The sequence below is a fragment of the Phocoena sinus genome, chromosome 4, assembly GCF_008692025.1.
Source record: "Phocoena sinus isolate mPhoSin1 chromosome 4, mPhoSin1.pri, whole genome shotgun sequence".
In the NCBI taxonomy this organism is placed as follows: Eukaryota; Metazoa; Chordata; class Mammalia; order Artiodactyla; family Phocoenidae; genus Phocoena; species Phocoena sinus.
Genome location: NC_045766.1, coordinates 106,398,382 through 106,418,698, shown reverse-complemented (window position 1 = coordinate 106,418,698; position 20,317 = coordinate 106,398,382). Strand labels below are relative to the sequence as shown.

Here is a 20,317-nt window from a genome sequence, read left to right as displayed (position 1 = left end):
TTGAATAAATTTATGAATTCAATTTATGATTGAAAGTAGTAACTGTTACTCTTAAGTAAATTTCAAAAGTAGATTCCTGAAATCATTACAAGAGACTTCAAAAGTCACTTAGAACATTCTCCTGCAATGAAAGACATTTAAACACTCCTGGCAGGAGACCAGGTAGCCATTAATTAAACAACTTTTTTGACAAACTTATCTCGTAAGTTTGCTCACTACAATTGCGAAGAGCTCAATAAATAGAAAGACAATCTCTATATTAAACCCAAATCAACCTCTCACTAGCTTCTAACCTTCAGTGATTTGATCAGCATAAATATGATCTCAGTTTCACATGCCAGCAACCACTTCGTCTAGTCAATGTTTTCTTTTCTAGTGAAAACATTCCCAGAATTAACTATATATATATATATATTTATATATTTATCATATATGGTTTACAGATTTGGAACTGCCTTAGTCTTTATCAAAATGTAGTATATGGATTGGCAAAGAGATGAAATTAGTATATAATGATAATATATGGGTGAGGTATGTGTGGTGTGAGAGTGTATGTTAGCAGAGTTTTCCTTTGCCAGTAGTTATCTTCATGAAAGTTTATTTGGAATTATCAAATGAGGAGTTCACATTTTAGTTGATTCCATTATTATATAGAGACCTGTAGAGTTTTCTTTTTATAATTGAAGTAGTGTTGTATTATTAGTTAATTTAAGAAGATATACAGAATTTTATTTCAAATTGATATCAGAATTGAAATTAATATTGCATACTTTATTTGGCAAATATATACATGTACATGTATCTAATTAATATACATTTATAATTTATATAAACCATCCTGAATAGTTTTTTATTCTAAAAAAATAATTTAGTAAATAATGAACAATAATTCACCTCCCATTTTCTAAAACTCGGGTCATGCTTATAGCTTAGAGGATGACACAGTCAATAGAAAGTAACTATAGTGTTACTTCTATAGATATTTCTCCTTTGCTGAATCTAAAGCAGTGTTGAGAAGAACACATTCATAAGTAATAGATTGGTAATTCCTTTTCATAATTTAGTAACTAGGTAGAATTTTTGTACCAAAACACACTGGAATTATGACTATTTTAGAGAAAGTATATTATCTGTTGTTTTTTATCATTCCTGGATATCTACATTAATTTTTTATAGAAACATTAGCATATATAGATATAGTAGTACAAATAAGCCTACAGTAATAAGGCAGAAACTACTAACTGCTCACTAATATCTCTCCTTCCTATACATACAGCCAGACTGCATTTACCAGTCTCCCTTGAAGTATGGCCATGTGCTTGGACATGGAATGGTGTGTGTGTGGTATGTGTGCTTCCAGGCCTCTGCCATTAAATTTTGTACACATGCTTCCCCAGGCTCCCTTTCTCTCAGAAAACTTTCACAGTCACAAGATGAAGATGGCAGTGTATATCATTGATGCTCCTGTAGTGTAAGTTGTCCTCCACCAATGACCTTGAGCAGTCCTTTACTGTTACATGTTAAAGAAACTTCCTGTGTTTTAAACAACTGAAATGCAACTTTTCATCTGAAAGCAAATCCATACTGTAAAATTAGTGGGTGTAATAATTTCTAGACAGTTATCTAGAGATACAAAAGAAGATTTAAGTGTATTTGCTTTGGCTTTACAGAGTTCTTTTTGCCATATGACATTGTGAAAGTAGGAATAAGATAAGCCTATTTGCAATCTTAAAGAGAAGTAGTAAATTTTCAATGTCTGAATCCATAAGTTTAGAAGACTTACAGGCCTAGACCACTGTAAAGTACAAGATGACAACTCAACTGTCTTAGATTATTTTAAGTTTCAGTTACTTAAGTCAAATTATATCAATATACAGAAAGATATTTAGAATGGGGTCTTAGAAAAATGTTTTGTTTGAATTGTGAAAATATTTATTATATGTTATTTTTTAAATTTTGGTCTCTATTAATGATAGTTTGATACTACGTAAGTGAGAAAAAACTAAAGATTTAGAAACTAAAAATCAAAAGCTGCAAACTCCTTTTAAGTCAAACTTTACAAAATGAAAATTTATCAGGTGCAAGGAATCTATTAGAACATAAATTTTCAAAGTCATTGTCATGTAAAAATATGTCACCTTTCTAGAGCATATTCTGCTGACTTATCATATGAAATGATTCACCAGGTGCACCTGCCATTTTATTTATTCTCTGTGCTTTCAGCTTTCACTTGCTCATTCACTCACTTATCCAATGGAGAGATGGAAATTATATTCAGAGCACCTTGCTAGTGTCTGTGGGCAGTAGGAATTAGTCTCATTCATGGCTGGATGCACCAGGAGATTACCATATAATAAGATAAATGGTACATATCAGTATATAAACAATGGACCATATAATGTTCACTTTTACTCTCTCATTAGCTCAACAAATTATTATTGAGCTTCATGTACATTCCTGCCCTAGAAACCTAAAGGAAAGAGTGAATGTGGCTGGAGGTGGACAGTATGAAAGAATTTACCAAGAAAGCAATATGTTAATTAGCTTGAGTGAAAAGTATGAACTGGAGACATGCAGAGGGAATATATGCCTTTAGGTAAAGAGGTATGGATTACTCACCATATTTGAACAAATGCTCAGGTATTTCTAAATTATTAGGCATTTTGAGGAGGGATGGGGAAATAGACTAGAAAAGTGAACATATTTCTGATCTTTAGAGGCTTATGTTACATGACACACAGTTTAAATGTTACCTTACAAAACAGAAAATTGGGTAGGTATATAGGTGTATTAAGAATCCAGTCTATGTTCAGAGCTTTAGGAATTTAATAGAGAGTGAAAGAGCAACAGGGTTTCCCTCTGGACATGTCATGTGGAGGACACTGAGGAAGAGGGGCAAAAGCCTTAACAAAGACAAGAAGATGGAGAGTAGAAATACCATGGAGTTTATATTCAATCCTCAAACATATTAATAAATTTTCCATACCCAAGTTTATTAATTTTTGGTACATTTTAGACATGGTAACATTTTGCTTTTTCAAGTGTTTCGTAATAACAGATTACACATATAGGTATGAGAGTAATGACTATTTGTTTTTTTACATTAGAAGTAAGAAAAGCTGGGGCTTAAAAATTGAAATTCTACCACTGGAAAAACTTCCTTCAAATAGTGACACAGTTTCCAGATTTATTGCTTGGGTTCTGTTCGAATTTCTATTCTAAAACTCCATTTACTATGGTTTTAGTAAAAATTCAGTCCCAGCTGAAACTTGGTATACCAAATATCAGCTCTGGAGCAATGGTTGTTTTTACCAATTTTCCAGAAGATTGATTTAGATTGTTTTGTGTTGTATGACTGTAAAAGAACAAAACAGAAAAGGTTCACTAGCTTATTTTATTTTGTCTGTATGTTTTAACTCCTTTATTTCTGGCAGTCCATAGCACTATTACAAATAACATATACTGAATGTAATCAGCATATGATTATACTATTTACACAAATAAAACATTTGGGCTGTTAACAAAATAACACTCTTATAATAAGAGTTAGAATGGCTCGATTTCCTTCTTTATCTTGCCTGTTTTACAATGTCTAGAGGCATATTTGACATCATACGTGTCAATATACTAATTGTGAGGTCTGACAAGAGTTAAGCCCTGAATCTGCGGCCCATTTGAAGCTTTATTAGAGCTTATTTGACTTATTTTTCCTCTCTGATTTATTAGGATACAGATTTAATTAGCAAAACAATATTCTGGTACACCAAAACAAAGTTGACCTCACTGAAGCTTTAATTCCTCTTCCTAGTTTTTACCGGTGAGGATAGTAAGTATTTCAGCTGATAAAACAAGGTTAGCAGATTGCCTGAGTCACTTTGGTTAGTGATCAGTTCTAGAGAAATCAGTAGGGGCAAAGCAGAGTAGGCAGTTAGCACAGGTCTACGTGGATAGCATTCGGAGAGAAAACAAGCCTGTTTGCAGAAGTTGGGAAACAAAGAAGTGCTGGTCTGGGCAACCTTAAAACAACAAAGTCAGAATCATGAGAAGGATTATATTATTAGTCAGCAAACAACACTGAAACTTGTTATTGAATCAAAGTCCATATACAGCATTCTTCGATATATCTTTCTCTAGGCAGAACTTGGCTTATTGTACTGACATATCTAAACTCCCTGTAAGAATCAAGTGGGAACACCTGGATGGGACTTGCGCAGGAGAACAAGGAGAATGAAGACTGACATACCTATTGTTCTTTTAATTCCATCACACCAGTGATGTTAAACTTACAAGATGGAACTTACTGGTTGGAAAGTAATATGTTTATAAAAACTTCTAAATATGTGCAGTGATTGCTTCAGCTAAAGCCTGTGAGTGTAGAATGGTATGCTCTTGGAAACATGCTGACATTGAGAATTTAAGTAGCCAGGATGACACTTGAAATGACTTCTATCATCTTGATATAGGTTTTTCCTTTAGTACTTGTCTGTAAAATATAGTGAATTATAATAATAAAAATCATTCAGCATATAATATTCACTTAATATATGGAATTTTCTAAATGATGTTAATATGTACAGTTATAGGACTATTATTATATATAAAAAACTGATGACCCACATATTAAATTTAATACAATAAAATTTAATGGGCATCTACATGTATCATGATATGTGTAAAGCCTTGTAGACAATATAAATATTTATAAATATAAATATAAAGAGATATAATCCTGATTTGGGAAAGTTTTAGGTCAAATGGGTGAACTAGAAAAAATGCAAAAACAATGATGTTGTTATTTGCTGCATTTTAATAGTCTCTTAAAATGATTACATAATGAAATATGTTTTTTATCTTTATTTAAGCACCCTAAAGTGTGAGATAAATTATTACTCACTGGAAACCAACTTAGAAATATTTGAAAATGTTTCTGGCAAGAAGTATGTGATCACCTTTATAAAGATCACAACACTTAAGAAAAGAAAACTATTAATTCAAGTATATACAATTTGTATACAATTTTGTGTATACAAATTGCTATTAGGCTCTTAAATGAATAATGTCAGATAAATTCAATAGCACTAATGTTATTAAGTTAATTTGGTTTAAAACTAATTAATATTACAACTTATTAACTATGCCAGTAACTTTTGTTAGAAATCAGTATAAAATGTGTGTAAAATTCTCCAAGTAATCGTCTTAGGAATTTTTATTTTACCCAGCATGAATCCCAAATATGCATTTGTATGATTGACGAACTATTTAGAACCAATGATATATTGGGAAAATAATTTTTATGCAGTGTTAAGCACTATTTAATAAATTCTCACTCTTTGGTCAGTGCTTCTTATTTGCAGCTAAGATTAAATTCTCTAGAGTTCAGTGTTTTGAACTGTTAAATCACCTCACCAGTGGGTGGCAGGCACCTAATAGCTGATGAGGTGTGGCCTCAGAGTAACCTACTTTTAACTCATTAGCTCATTTTAATCTCTATGGTGTGTGAACAATTACCTTTCATTCTTTTATTCCACATACTCATTTGTTCTCTTCAGTTATGCCTAGGATAATGTTTAAAATCTATTTCTTTCAATGAAATGTTTGAGGTTTAATTTTTTTTAAAGATATTTAGATATGGGCTTCCCTGGTGGCTCAGTGGTTAAGAGTCCGCCTGCCGATGCAGGGAACGCGGGTTCCTGCCCCGGTCTGGGAGGATCCCGCATGACGCGGAGCGGCTGGGCCCGTGAGCCGTGGCCGCTGAGCCTGCGCGTCCGGAGCCTGTGTTCCTCAACGGGAGAGGCCACGACAGTGAGAGGCCTGCGTACCACAAAAAAAAAAAAAAAAAAAAAAAAAAAAGATATTTAGATAATCATGAACATTCTTGTGTGCTCAAACGACAGCACTTTTTTAAAAGATTGAATTCACTGCAACCGACAATATTACGATTCTTCTTTTTAGGTTCACTATAAATATATGCAACTTACTCTGTAGAAAGTATGGATTATTTCTGAGTCTCTACTACCTTTTGTGTTCATTTGGAAACCATAAGGTAACAGAACAGTAGCTTCAGAGATCACTCATTCAGTATTTCAAATAATTGTTCAATGAATGATCACTTTTTAAAAAAGCTTTTTGCAGCATGATGTTTCCAGGTCTTTTATGCTCAACAGTATCTAAACAAGACACTTTTTTTTCTTGTTTTGGGGGCTTTTCTCCCATGGGGGTTGTATCAAAGAGGACTTCCTAATTCAGTTCTTTTTCACTCTGCTCTTATCATATGCAGACAGAGTTTGCCTCTCAGTTTCAATTCAATAGTCATTCACTGAAAACTTGCTGTGCAGATAGTTAGGATGCAGGGTGCTGAGATGTGCAAGACAAGGATCCTGCTCACAGGGAATCCATTGAGTTGCATTTCACCCCTCTTTGGACTTTAAAAGGTTTCCTTTGTTTCTTTCATACTTAAAATGCTGTGATAAAGAGAACTGCAGACGACATCATAAGTATTTACAAACTTGAAAAGATAAATGCTGTGGATGTAAGATTTGTTTAAAATGTTCAGTCCAAAGGGATTTCTCTGGTGAGGGGGAAGTAGGGAGGTGCTGCTAGGAGAACAGGCCCTGAAGATATCTGTACCAGAGATGCCATTTCTATTTTTCATGCCTTTATTGATCCCCTTTCTCTTGAGCCTATAAATATGATTCAGTCTCTTCCTTCCAGAAAAATAGCCTCCCTTCCTTCTGACCCTGGACTGTCTCCTACTCTTCTCATCAAGAGTGCAATCTGGTTCCTTCTTAGCAACCTTCTCATGATATAGCCAAACTCACCGACACTGTCCAAATACAATGGACACCTTCCAATCTTGAAATCACTTAACTTCTCTATAATAAAAAATGTTTATAGCTACTAAAATAAAATAAAATGTTCAGTCCAATAAAAATTTCCTTAGGCAGCTCTTTGTTTTTTGGCAAATGAATTATCAAGGAAATTTATACAATAAATAATCCCTTTGCTAACTGTGTCACTTTCTTCCCTTTTGGGAATATGTTTTCAGGTTTTGAATATCTATTCATGTATTTCATTTCTCTAAATCATATACCTTATACTTTCACTCAATTGTTATTCTCTCCGCCTAACACTCAGCAGACTGGGGTATACAATAGGTGACTTACCTATTGATATGGCTAACCAATGACAGAGGTTACATTAAAATACATGTATTCTACTTTTCAGAGCCTAATTTTTAGTCAAACCTGGTAGTAATTATAAAACAACTCAAAAAATTATAGGATTTGGTAAGCTGAATCGAGACATTTCAGACTTTAAATATTTAGGTTCTCATCTGGATTCGAAACCTAAAATATTTTAATATATCATTGCACATTTGTTTAAATCACTTTACACATAACATGATACCATAGTTCTCATAATGCAAAGATGGAAATGAATCAGGAATTATTATCCACAGGAAACCTGACCTAATATAAGTGCCTAAAGCAGATCTTCTGATACCAAAGTCAGTGCTTTTAGCCTTACTCCACACGAATGGTTTAAATATGAACACTTTCTATTCGTATGCACTTGAGTAATTCAGTTTGACTTCAGTGATATTATGTAGTTATATAGTTTATATATATATATATAATATATAGTTTCCATAAAATAGTCTGACCAAAAGAGAGTTAAATTCCTTTTGCCAAGATTCACTAAAAATTGTAAGCTCTGTCTCTCTGTCAGTGCGACCTGTGTTAGAAGAAATGAAATTGAACACAGGGGGTGAGTAACATATTTTACCCACACAGTATCATTGCAGGAATGTGAGGTTTTCCCTTTTGGAGACTTCTTTTTTATAAAAAAACAAGAAATATGTTATAAATATTTTTTTAAATAAATCATGCCTTTGAAAAGTGGTTGGTATAGCATGAGGTCCTATTGGGGAAATGACAAATCTGTGTCCCCCTCTTTTCCTCTAGCAACTGAACAAGGCATATATAATAGGGAGTGTAGGAGATAGCGTACAAAATAGACATTTTTATAAAAAGTCTGCTGTAGCCTAGTGGAGTCGCAAACACAATTGTAATCAGTCTTCCTTAATTTTTATAGTTGATAAAAATCAGTTTTGAAAATGTTCACAAGTGTATGTCTCCTTATGAAATTAGAGGTAACAAAGAATGGTAATAGATGGACGATAATCATTCAGGTATGTGTTATTGAGTAAGTGGGAGGATGATTTTTTAAGTATATTTAAAATCATGAAAATTTAGAATTTTACCAAATATATTTTTTAATTTCCTGCTCCTCTCACAAAGCATAGAGGAAAGGTATAGGCAATTTAAGAATATATGACACTTGGGATCCCCTTCTTACTCTGTGGCAAATTTATATAATGAGTTTCAAGCTTTGATATCAAAACCATTTCCCCATTCCATCTAATGTGCAGAAAATATTTTAAGCTGAGTTATTATTATAGATTCATACCCAGTTGTGAGAAATAATACAGAGAAATCCATGTACCCTCTACCCAAATAACATCTTGGAAAGATATCACAGCTAGAAAATAGACATTGACATAGTCCACCAATCTTATTTGAGTTTCACCGGTTTTACATGTACTCGTTTGTGTGTGTGTGTGTGTGTATGTGTTTAGTTTTATCCTGTTTCATTACATATGTAGGTTAATGTATCCATCATCACAGTCAAGATGCAAAGTGGTTCTATCACCACAAGGATCCTTCATGCTGTAGTTTTATAACCACGCTCATATCACTCCCACTCCCCCTCCACCCCTTACTAACCTTCGCCGTTGGTAGGAACTAATCTTTTCTCCATCTCTATAATTTTAGTTATTTCAAGACACTATATAAAAGGATTTCATCTTAATTTATCTATAGAGTTTCTGAATGTATCACTTTGTATATTTTCTTAGTAGTTGCTCCAGGTATTGAAATGCTATACATATACAATTTATCACAGTCTACTACTTTTACCACTTCTGGTAAAGTGTGGAAACCTTACTTCCATTAGGTCCTTTTGCCCTGACACTTTTTATTTGTTTTAACTATTCCTTCTTAACATGTTGAACACTGCATCAGTTGATGGTATAATGTTTGTTTTAACCATCATATAGTCAGGAAAATGCAGCAGAGTAGTCTATATTGTATTTATCCATATTTTTTGTTCTCTCACTTGTTCTTCCTTCTTGATGCTTCAAATTCAAAATTTCTTCTTTTCTGTTTGAAGAACTTTAACTTTTCTTTAAGCCGGATCTGCTAGAGAAACATGTTTTTAGTTTTCCTCCTTCTAAAAATATATTTATTTCCCCTTGATTCCTGAACGTTGGTTTCACTGGATAAGAATTCACGATCAAGAGTTCTCTTCTTTCAGAACTTGAAAAATGTGCCACTGCCTCTGACCTCCATAATTTCAAATGAGGTCATATATTGTCATTTGAAATGGTGTTTTCTTATAGGTAATATGTCTTTCTCTCACGGGCCCAGTCGCTCCGCCGCATGTGGGATCTTCCCGGACCGGGGCACGAACCCATGTGCCTTGCATCAGCAGGCGGACTCTCAACCACTGCACCACCAGGGAAGCCCTAATTTCACTGTATCTTGATTTGGACCTTTTGGGGTTTATCCTGTTTGACTTTGCTCCTCTTCCTGATTTTGTACGTTTATTACTTTTGCCTAATTTGTGAAGTTTTGACCATTATTTCTTAAATTCTTTCTGCCTCACTCTCTTTCTCTTCTTTTGGGACTTATATGGTACCAATGTTGCATATTTTGTTATTGTCCCACAGATTCTGATTTTTTGTGTTTTTGGTTGGTTTTCCAATCTGTTTTCTCTCTCTTGTTCAGATCCAGTGACTTGTATTGGTCTGTCCTTAAGTTCACTGATTCTATCCTCTGTTGTCTCATTGTACTATTTATCCAATCCAGTGAGTTTTTATTTTGGTTGTTATATTTTTGACTTCTGTACTTTCCTTTGGTTCTTTTTTTAAATAACTTCTTTAGAGTGCTGAGATTTTCTATTTTGTATTTGTTTCAAGATAATTAGTAATTGCTTGTTAAAGTAATTTTATGATGGCTTCTTTAAATTCTCTGTCAGATAATTCTAACATCCGTTTCAACTCAGTATTAGCATCTGTGGATTATTTTTTCTCATTCAAGTTATGTTTTGCCTGGTATTTGGTGTGACCAGTAATTCTTTTTTTTATCACATCCTGGACATTTTGGTTATTGTGTTAGGAGACTCTGGATACTATTTACATCTTCTATTCAATTTAAGTTCAGCACACAGGTCCTGGCTTACATTTGTGGGCTATGGTTCCACCAACAATTTAATTTTCAGAGCCTTTGTGGTGCTATTTGGTCACTTTGAGTTGTCTGTTTCCACTGGGAGTTGTACTGATCCCTACTGGTGCCACCTAAGGAAGCAAGGCCTCCTGATGGCTCTAGGGGGGATAAATGGTTCTATAGCTCATCAAAGATCACTTCAAGGGCTGGGTAATTGTTATAGAAGGATTGGCCCACTGCCTGTGCTGCCCAATTGACCATTGTCTCTCAGTAGGGAAGGGGAGTCTCCAGCCTAATGGAAAAAGAGATTGCGTTCCATGACAGTGATGCTCCCGATTGATTCCCCTTGGGGGTGGCCCAGTCTCTCCCAAAGTTCTTGGTGGGAATCCCATTTGCTCTGTGATAAAAATGAGTCTACCTAGGCCACCTTCTGTTGCTAGGTTATGGTTGGGAGAAGCTGGGCCTCAAATGCCTTTTACAATTGGTTAGAGAGACACTGTGTTATTCCTTAGGTTCTGGTATCACTAACCAGTCCCCTTTCCTCTTTCTACCTTTCAGAATACTCCTTTAGTCACCTCTTGCTTAATTCCTGGTTTTATAGCTGTCCTTAGTGGAGCACATAGTGATATTTAAGTTTTTTAATGCTTTTCCAAAAATGATTTAAAAGAAGCATAAATAAGCAAGATGCTTAAGAGATCTGTGAAAACAAGTGTTCTGTGATAGAAAAGGTGGTTTGAACCAAAGAATATATTAAAAGTATTTAACAGACAGTACAACAGAGGCACCAACCAGTCAGAGCAAATTTAACATCAGGTATAGTACAGGTGTTTTTCAGCTGAAAGTTAGCTCTGATTTAAAAAAAGCTTAACAGGTGTCTCTACTGCAGAGAACTTTCAATATGCTAAGGTTCATTGTTGGTTTCCTAGAAGGAATTGAGCAGTCATAGTTTTCCCAAATTTATCTGGGCATAGAAGTGAAATTTTTTGTTTACAGCTCTTCTTGGTACTGACAACTCATGAAAGACTTTGTGAAGGAAAGCCATTTTTGTCACCATCAATATCTACCTCATCCAAGGTATTGTACTTACTAGATGCAATCATTTAATTAAAAAGTTATTTCTCAGAACATTAAGGAACATTTAATTCTACTTAAATCTGATAAAATATTTCAATATGTTTAAACCTTCCTTTAAAACATTTCAGGAAACCAGATTTAGACAGATGGCCAAAGAAAATGTTTATTGTGTTGTGCTAAAAATATGTAGTCTAACAGTAGCAACTTTTCCTAATGTTGTTATTCATATTTTCAGTATTTTCTTTTTCCAGCTTTAAGGGACAATAGGATCGAGCTGGTTCGGGCTTCCTGGCATGAACTGAGTATCAGCGTCAGTGATGTCTCTCTCTCTGATGAAGGACAGTACACCTGTTCTTTATTTACAATGCCTGTCAAAACTTCCAAGGCCTATCTCACTGTTCTGGGTAAGTGCAAGGGACTAACACCGTGTGATCACAAGCCAGAGAGATGTGTATAGCTACAGCAACATGATTCAATAACAAATCTACACTTTGAGGATCATCAAAAAAGCATTAAAAAATCACTTAGTCATTTCCCCCATTTTCTAAATGAGGTATAAAGATTTGTATGACTTCCCAAGAGCAAACAGCCATTTTGTTTCTTAGCCAGCAATAGACACCAGGTTTCTTGATTTTCAACTAAATTCCTTTGTGTCAAATCATCTCTATATTGTATACGTGGTAATCCTTTTATAAAGTGATAGAATAATGAACATAATGACTTCAATGTGTCTATCAGATGCTCCACCACCTTATCATCAGTCACCTAATGGGATCTTCCCTAATTATCTATTGGCTTCCAAATATGCCCATTTGTGTATTTCAGTGTATTTAAATGACCCTAACATTTCTATTTGTCTTCTTGCCTTTTAGCTTTGTAGTTTTCTAGATTACTAAATGAACTACATAATGTCGCTTGCACATGCAGCTTGTAGCTTCTTTGTTTTTTTATTCTCTAAGTATTGGGCCATTTTTCTAAAGGTTATAGTGACACCAAAAAGCAATACATTCATAGAGTTTCTGAGGAAATAAGCTTGCAGCTCACAGCTCTCTGTGATTCCACAGACGTCAGTGGCCCAATCAGCTGAAATTGCTGGAATTCATTGAAACACACCTGTGTACTGAACAAGTTAGAGGAATTTAAAGATTGATTTTTTTTTTTTTGCCCTTAGCTTGCCTTCCTTTTTTGATAGATAAAGGCATAACACTGCATTTAAACGAACTAATGCATGCCGTTCTTTTGGGTGAGAATATTAAAGTTAATCCTGCTAGTGAATTGGTTTTATGCATAGGATATGAAATATGTTTCTTTGCAAGTCCCACTGGGACTATTGTATAAAAATCTTTACAAGTTTGCCATTAAGGACAAAATACACCCACTAAATGGAGTATCTCAGGATAGCAGCTGCCTAAGATTAATGTATTGTTCTGTAGAGAGCCAACTTGAGACCCCAAGATATAGGAAAGTGGCTAATTTCAGTTTATTAAATGGTGATGTGACATGTTTGTTTTTTTTTTAAAAAAAGCTATATGAAGGTGAACGAAAAGAAAGCTAGCCAACTAGTGGAGTATGTTGATCTGTCATTTATCTTTGTTGTTCTTGTTGTTTTAGTTTGTATTTCTTTTATTGGCGTCTTCCAACATTCTTACATTTTATTCTTTTCAAACTGAATTAAATAGTACAATAAAGAAACTTTCAGTCTGCCTTTATTATTGAATATTTTTAGAAGAAATTTTAATAAACCTCTGTCATGACAGCAGAATATTATTGCCTCCAAAATATGTAATGTTGTATTATTTAAATCATCAATGTCTATCTCTGAATATTAGTTATTTGCTTATTCATTGGATGATCTAGACTAGAAAAGGTAATAAGTAGTTAGTAATGCTAGCATTAAAAATAATACATGGGCTTCCCTGGTGGCGCAGTGTTTGAGAGTCCACCTGCTGATGCAGGGGACATGGGTTAGTGCCCCGGTCCGGGAAGATCCCACATGCCGCGGAGCAGCTAGGCCCATGAGCCATGGCTGCTGAGCCTGCACGTCTGGAGCCTGTGTTCCTCAACGGGAGAGGCCACAACAGTGAGAGGTCCACGTACTGCAAAAAAAAAAAATAATAATAATAATAATACATATCATGCTCCACAAAACTGCAATTACATTTCTAATACAAATGTCATTAAGAGACATTCTCTACTTTAGAAGAATCAGAAAAATAAGTATCCTTGCAATTTTTAATGAATCTTTTATTCCAAAATGCATTTTCTAGAAAAAAGTACACAGAGGATAACAATGTTTTTTAAGCTTTAAGAATTCTGAAATCAGGAATGAAATGTGCTATTTTGGTTAAATCACAGTTTGCTAAAGAATGAAGAAATATGCTTTGTGGATTTTTTTTTGCCTAGTGCAAACAATCTACCGTTTTAAAGCCCCACACTGGTAAATCTTAAGATATGGTTGTTTTTAAGATTATAAAGAGTATTTCCGCAGGTAAAATTTAATAAAAAAAAACGACTTTAAATGCTTTCTGGATAATATACACACACATATGCATATTTACACAGACACATATGTGTTTGTATGTATGTGTATATATATCTCGCTATATATTTTTTATATATTTTGTCATTTATTTTATTATATAGCAGTTTATTATTATCATGTTTTGGTTTATTATTCTTTTTTTTTTTTTTTTTTTGCGGTACACGGGCCTCTCACTGTTGTGGCCTCTCCCGTTGCGGAGCACAGGCTCCAGACGCACAGGCTCAGTGGCCATGGCTTACGGGCCCAGCCACTCCGCGGCATGTGGGATCTTCCCAGACCGGGGCACGAACCCGTGTCCCCTGCATCGGCAGGCAGACTCTTAACCACTGCACCACCAGGGAAGCCCCGGTTTATTATTCTTGATTGAAGTTATTGTCAGTTATACACCCAGTTTAGCTTTGCTTCTGCAAGTAGTAGTCGTAAGAACAAATCAACCCTGGAGATTAATGTTTATTTCATTCATTTGCTTAAATTTCAGGTGTTCCTGAGAAGCCTCAAATTAGCGGATTTTCATCCCCAGTTATGGAGGGAGACTTGATGCAGCTGACTTGTAAAACATCTGGTAGTAAACCTCAGCTGATATAAGATGGTTCAAAATGACAAAGAGATTAAAGGTAAGGAATGGGAAAGGTCTCCAAATCAAAATTAATGTGCTGAAACTAGTGTGAAGTGTTAGATCCAGGGCATTTTACATTTTCCTTCCTTTTTTTTTTTTTTTTTTTTTGCGGTACGCGGGCCTCTGACTGTTGTGGCCTCTCCCGGTTGTGGAGCACAGGCTCCAGGCACGCAGGCTCAGCGGCCATGGCTCATGGGCCCAGCTACTCTGCGGCATGTGGGATCTCCCGGACCGGGGCCCGTGTCCCCTGCATCGGCAGGCAGACTCTCAACCACTGCGCACGAGGGAAGCCCTACAGTTTCCTTTTCAACCACAGTCACTTCTGATTAAGTGTAATTTGAACCAGATTTACCTTAAATTAGGTAATTTTACAAGGTATATTAATATCATCTCTGTGTGCCCCATTTTTCTCTTACATAAAACAGTTTTAAAATGATATATATCTAGAGACTTTCCTGGTGATCTAGTGGTAAAGGATCCACCTTATAATGCAGGGGACGTGAGTTTGATCCCTGGTCAGGGAACTAAGATCCCACATTCTGCGGGGCAACTAAGCCCGTGCACCACACCTACTGAGCTCAAGCGCCTTAACTAGAGAGCCTGCAGGCCCCAAACTACAGAGCCCACACGCCCTGGAGCCTGTGCACCACAACTAGAGAAGAGAAAACCCGCACACCACAACTAGAGAGAAGGCCGCGTACCGCAACAAAGAGCCCGAGCATTGCAACGAATGTTTAGCATGCCTCAAGGAGGAGCCTGCGTGCGGCAACTAAGACCCTACGCCACGAAAAATAGATTAAATAAATCAAATCTGTAAAAAAAAATGATATATATCTAGTGGGAAACTTGGAGAAATAAATAAGTTAATATATAAAAAACACATAGATTCGTACTTGACAATAGCAAGTGCTAAGTGTTCATGTTAGATGTGATTATTTCAGAGCTCATCTGTAGTATTTAGATTATAGACAGAGAAACTTCATGAATTATTTCTTCACTGTTGGTTCTGAAAATACAAAGTTTTGGAATAAAACTAGCTAAACATCAATAAATCTGTTTTCAGTAGCTCTCACACAGGGTAAAATAATGTGCTTGTCTCAGTAAAAATGCACAGAAATGTAATATTCAGCATAATTCTGCTCTTCATACCTTAAACACACACATGCACACACACACTCTTTTTAGGGTGGATTAAGAAGTTTATAGAGGAGATGACTAGTAAGTCTGGTAGTGGTTTTTGTACCCCACATACAGAAATCTTGGACCTGACATCACATGTACATGAAAACCCAAATATAAGAATCATCTATTATGCTTGTTAAAATTTTTTTCCTATTTATATAGTAATATGTATTATTCCTCAAGGTAACCTTCTAGGAGGTAGATTGATGCAAAACCATTCTGGTTATTTTAACTTGTAATTCAAGTATCTTACTTAGGCATGGTGGCCCAACAGGTAGAATTACCTATATAACTAAGAAATTATGGGTTACAGTCCATACAATTATTCTACCTCTTTTCTATTTAATTACTTTCTCTCTTTATATTTTTTCCCCAAACAAGAACTATCTGTAATTTATCCATAATTACTACCTTTACTTTAGAACTTCTAATAAATACATTTTATTGGACTAACTTTGGAGAAGTACAAGCACCCATTTCACAAGTTAGATACATCACTTTGCTAAGTTAAACTTGCTCTTATATTCTGCCAGGGCTCAGTACCATCCATTCTAATTCTGCCTTTAGGATATATTTGTTTAGGTTAGTGTGTTAAATGTCTAGTCTTGGTTGGAGCTTTTCTAAATGGACCCTCTACACTGTATCCAGAGTTATCTTACTATGACAAGGTTCTAATCCAGCCACTTTTTCTGCATAAGCATTTCTGATTGAAAGTCCTAACCTGGAGGATAAGTTTAAAATCCTATTTCCTTGGCCTATAAGAAAGCTCCTGGCAGTGAATTCTTACAAATCAGATGGTTTCTATGTGAAAGGCTTGGTTTATGTATAATGTTCTTCTTAAATACTCTCCTTCGGTTAAATTGTTTTATTACCCTACATGCATCTCTTTCTGAATTTGACATAATTATTTAGTGAGTTAGTTTCTCTTAAGTGCTTACCATATTTATTTGTGTTTCGGATAAATATATCCTCAGGGAGGTCAGAGACTAACATACTAGTCATTAATATTGGTTGATTGTTTTTAACATTGTAGCCTTATGAAAAACGCATAATGTTTTCATTAAAAATATTTTTATAAAATATCTTAATTTTTGACAAATTTGGCTTCTGCTCTGAATGCCAGATTTATTCATAAACTAGGTAGAGAGGGGACTTTTGTTTATATGTAAAAAGATGAAATTTTGATCTTATAAACACTATACTTTAAAATCATCTGAATCAAGACTAGAATGAAATCAAGAGAAAACCATATACAGAATCAGCATTTGGTTCTGTGTTCTACTCAAAAGTAGTGAAGCTTTGTTTTTTCTGTGTTCTTCAATGCGTGGCCATTAATAGACCATTTATTATTCCTACACTTGAATTCATCTATATAGCTCTTTATTTGTTCATAACTCTTATTTTGCATGTTTACATAGTTTGTCTTTACAATTATATGGTGAACTTCCTGAGTTCTCTAAAATGTTTTTATAGGTGTATAGGCAAATATGCTGTATTTAGTACTCTATACAGAATGCACGTTCATTATTATTCGCTGTGCTCTATACATGTGAAGTGAAAGTTCGCTCTAAAATCCCCTCAGCAGATACACCTCACTGAAAGGAGTGTTCTATCCTTATCTTACACTCTTGTCTTTTCAGAAATCAAAATTTGACTTCCTATTATCATGAAACAATTTTTACCTATAATATCACTTGAGATTTTTAAAAAAGACACTCCCTAGTATAAAGAATTGGAAAAGATAGCTAATCAAATCCAGTTAAATTCAATTTGATAAGATATTGTTAAAATGTGTCCCAATTATACAGCATTCTATGGTGCATGAGTGAATATCCAAATGAAGAAAACAAGACCCTTGACCTGGAGATGTTTAAAATGCCTTTGGGGTGATAAAACCAGCTATGAGGAATACTTTACTATAAAGAGGAATGTATAACATTATGTAAATCCCAAAGTAGTTATTCCAGTCAAGGGAAAGTATCATTTTCCATATGTTTTAACTAAGCACTGGCCAGTTCAGCATATTGACACTGTGTTAAGTTTCAGACTCTGTATGATAGAGGTAGGGGCTTTCAAAGTGACTTCTGATTTCAGGAGGAGTCATTGTTCTGTACATTTTTTCTCCATTATTATCTAACATATGAATTTAATTCACCAAGTTTCTGGGAGAAAGTTGTTTCATAGTCCCTAGCTGATCACATTTTCTTGGCCAGGATATTTCCATGTTAGATTATACAGCATGGTTCTCAAACTTTAGCAGGCACCATCATCACCTCCAGGGCCTGTTAAAACTCAGATTATAGGGGCCTGACCCCAGATTTTCTGATTGAGTACATCTGGGTTGGAAACCGAGAACATATATATTTAGCAGTGTGTTGAATTTGTGAGTGATAATGATGCTCCTGTTTGGAGACCACACTGGTATATAGAGGAACAGAATGTTGAGAAGTATCAGTAACAATTTGAAGTCCTTGCCTCTGTCTCTGAAGTTTAGTTTTCTCATCTAATAAATGAGGATCATAAAGCTTGCCTCAAAGTGCTATTGCAAGGATGTCATACAAGCCAATATGTATAAAGTGTTTTCACAGTATAAGGAATCACTGAATATATTTTAGATATTATTATTATCGTTATCATTATTATTACTACCTTGAGCAAAACCATGATTGGTGAGTTGTAACAATCCCTGAATTAGTCCTAGAAATATAACCAAAACAGAATTATTTCTTTAAGGTATTCACTTTTGGGGGATGGACATATAAACATAAGATCTAACAAGTATAGTAACAGACATATGAACTGGCTACAGTTTTTGTACAAAACAAGAAGCAGAAATGTGTCCTACTTTGTGGCAGAGGTAAATGAGAGTACTCAGTAAGTATATGTTAAATGAATAAGTGGATCTTAAATGATGAATGGAATTCACTGTATGGGTTGTGGGTAAAAGTAGGTGGTAGAGCATTCTAAAGAAAGAAACCATGTGTTTATGCAGGGTAAAAGCATGTGATTGTTTGAAGGAACTGAAACTTTCTGTTTGATACAGACATGAGAGATAAATGGGAAGGTAGGGGCCAGTTAAGTCATGGAAGATCTTTTACTCCAGATTAAGGAGTTTAGAATTTATTCTGTAAGCAGTGGTGAAACACTTTCTTCTATATGCTTTAAACGGTGGAATGAATAATCATAATTTTCACCTGACTCTCCTTTTTCCTCCTGATGAGTCTGACTCAGAAATCCCTTTGGTGCCTCTGGGCAGCTCTGTATCAAAACTGCAGGGGGTTTCACTGTAGCTTTTAATCTTCTGTGTAGCTAGGAAGTTGGAAATATTGCCATTTAGTGTGGGAAAAAAATGTGTATTGCCTTCCTAAATCTATCAGTGTCCTGAGAAATTGTATAAACTTTCCATTCCATATGTAAGTTTAGTAACTTGTTTGAGTAGTTATCATCATAAAATCTTAAGATTTTCTTTTCCAGCCAACTAGCTTTTACATGAATGTGTTAGGCAGAATTCTATGAGAACCCTCAATGACCCACATTTTTGTATAATCTTTTCCCCTGGAGTGTAGGAAGGACTTGAGAATATATGTAATATCACTGCCTTGATCATGTTGATCATGTTACCTTACATGGCAAAAGGGATTTTACAGATATAATTATGGATCCCTTTTGAGTTCATCAAAGGGAGATTACTAAGGGAAACCTGACATAATGAGGTGAAGTTTTTATAAAAGAATAAAGAGTCAGACATCCTCCTCCTGGCCTGGAAGAAAGCAAATAGCCATGTGTGTACTGTCTATAGGGGCCATGTGACAAAAAACTGTGGGTGACCTCTAGGAGCTGAAAGATGTTCCTGTGTGGCAGCTAGTGAGAAAATGGGGACCTCGGACATACAGCATCAAGGAAGTAAATTTGCCAACAATCAGTGAGTTTGTAGAGGACTCTAAAACCTACATGGGAATCACAGCCTCAGCCAACACCATGATTTCAGCCTGCTGACACTGAGAAGAGGACCAGGATAAGCCCTATCTGGACTCTTAATCCATAGAAATTGTGAGATAATAAATGCATATTGCTTTAGGACACTAAGCTTTTAATCATTTATTATGCACCAGTAGCAGGAAACTGAGATCCAGAAAGGCAGAATGATTTCTCATAGTCACACATCTGACAAAGAATGAGCTTGAATATTCCAATTCTAAGACCCAGCACTTGAACTGGGGAAGAAAGCTGAAGGCTGGAAGAATATTTAAGGGACATTTCAAACATGAATTAGTAAGGCCCTGAAGTAATGGATGAAATGGCATTTTTTTTAATGGATGGATTTTAAAAGAGAAGACAAATTCCAGGTGAACTTGGTGAATGAGTCTGGAGATGGAGCAAAAACAAGGGTCAAAGTCAACACAATTTGGGTGCCAACACAACTTGGTTAGTGAACATGTGGAAATAAGAAAGGCATTAGGAGAAATTAGTTCAGAAATAATGATAATATGTTTATTCTTGAGGTTGAAGTAACTATATATTGTAGAATCTAAAAATTAAACTTAGCAGGCTTTTGGAGTTAGGTGACTTATGATTAAGAAAGGGATTCTGACAACACAAAGGTCTATCATCTCTTAT

General features: G+C 35.1%; 1 protein-coding gene across 1 annotated transcript in view; it reads left to right on the top strand.

Moving 5' to 3' along the window:
* Positions 1-20,317, top strand: part of CADM2 (cell adhesion molecule 2) — a 1,092,768-nt gene that overhangs the window by 912,421 nt on the left and 160,030 nt on the right. Inside the window, 4 exon segments of the mRNA XM_032631668.1 lie at positions 11,612-11,764; positions 14,381-14,473; positions 14,476-14,493; positions 14,496-14,516. Coding sequence (XP_032487559.1) covers positions 11,612-11,764; positions 14,381-14,473; positions 14,476-14,493; positions 14,496-14,516 — 285 coding nt within the window.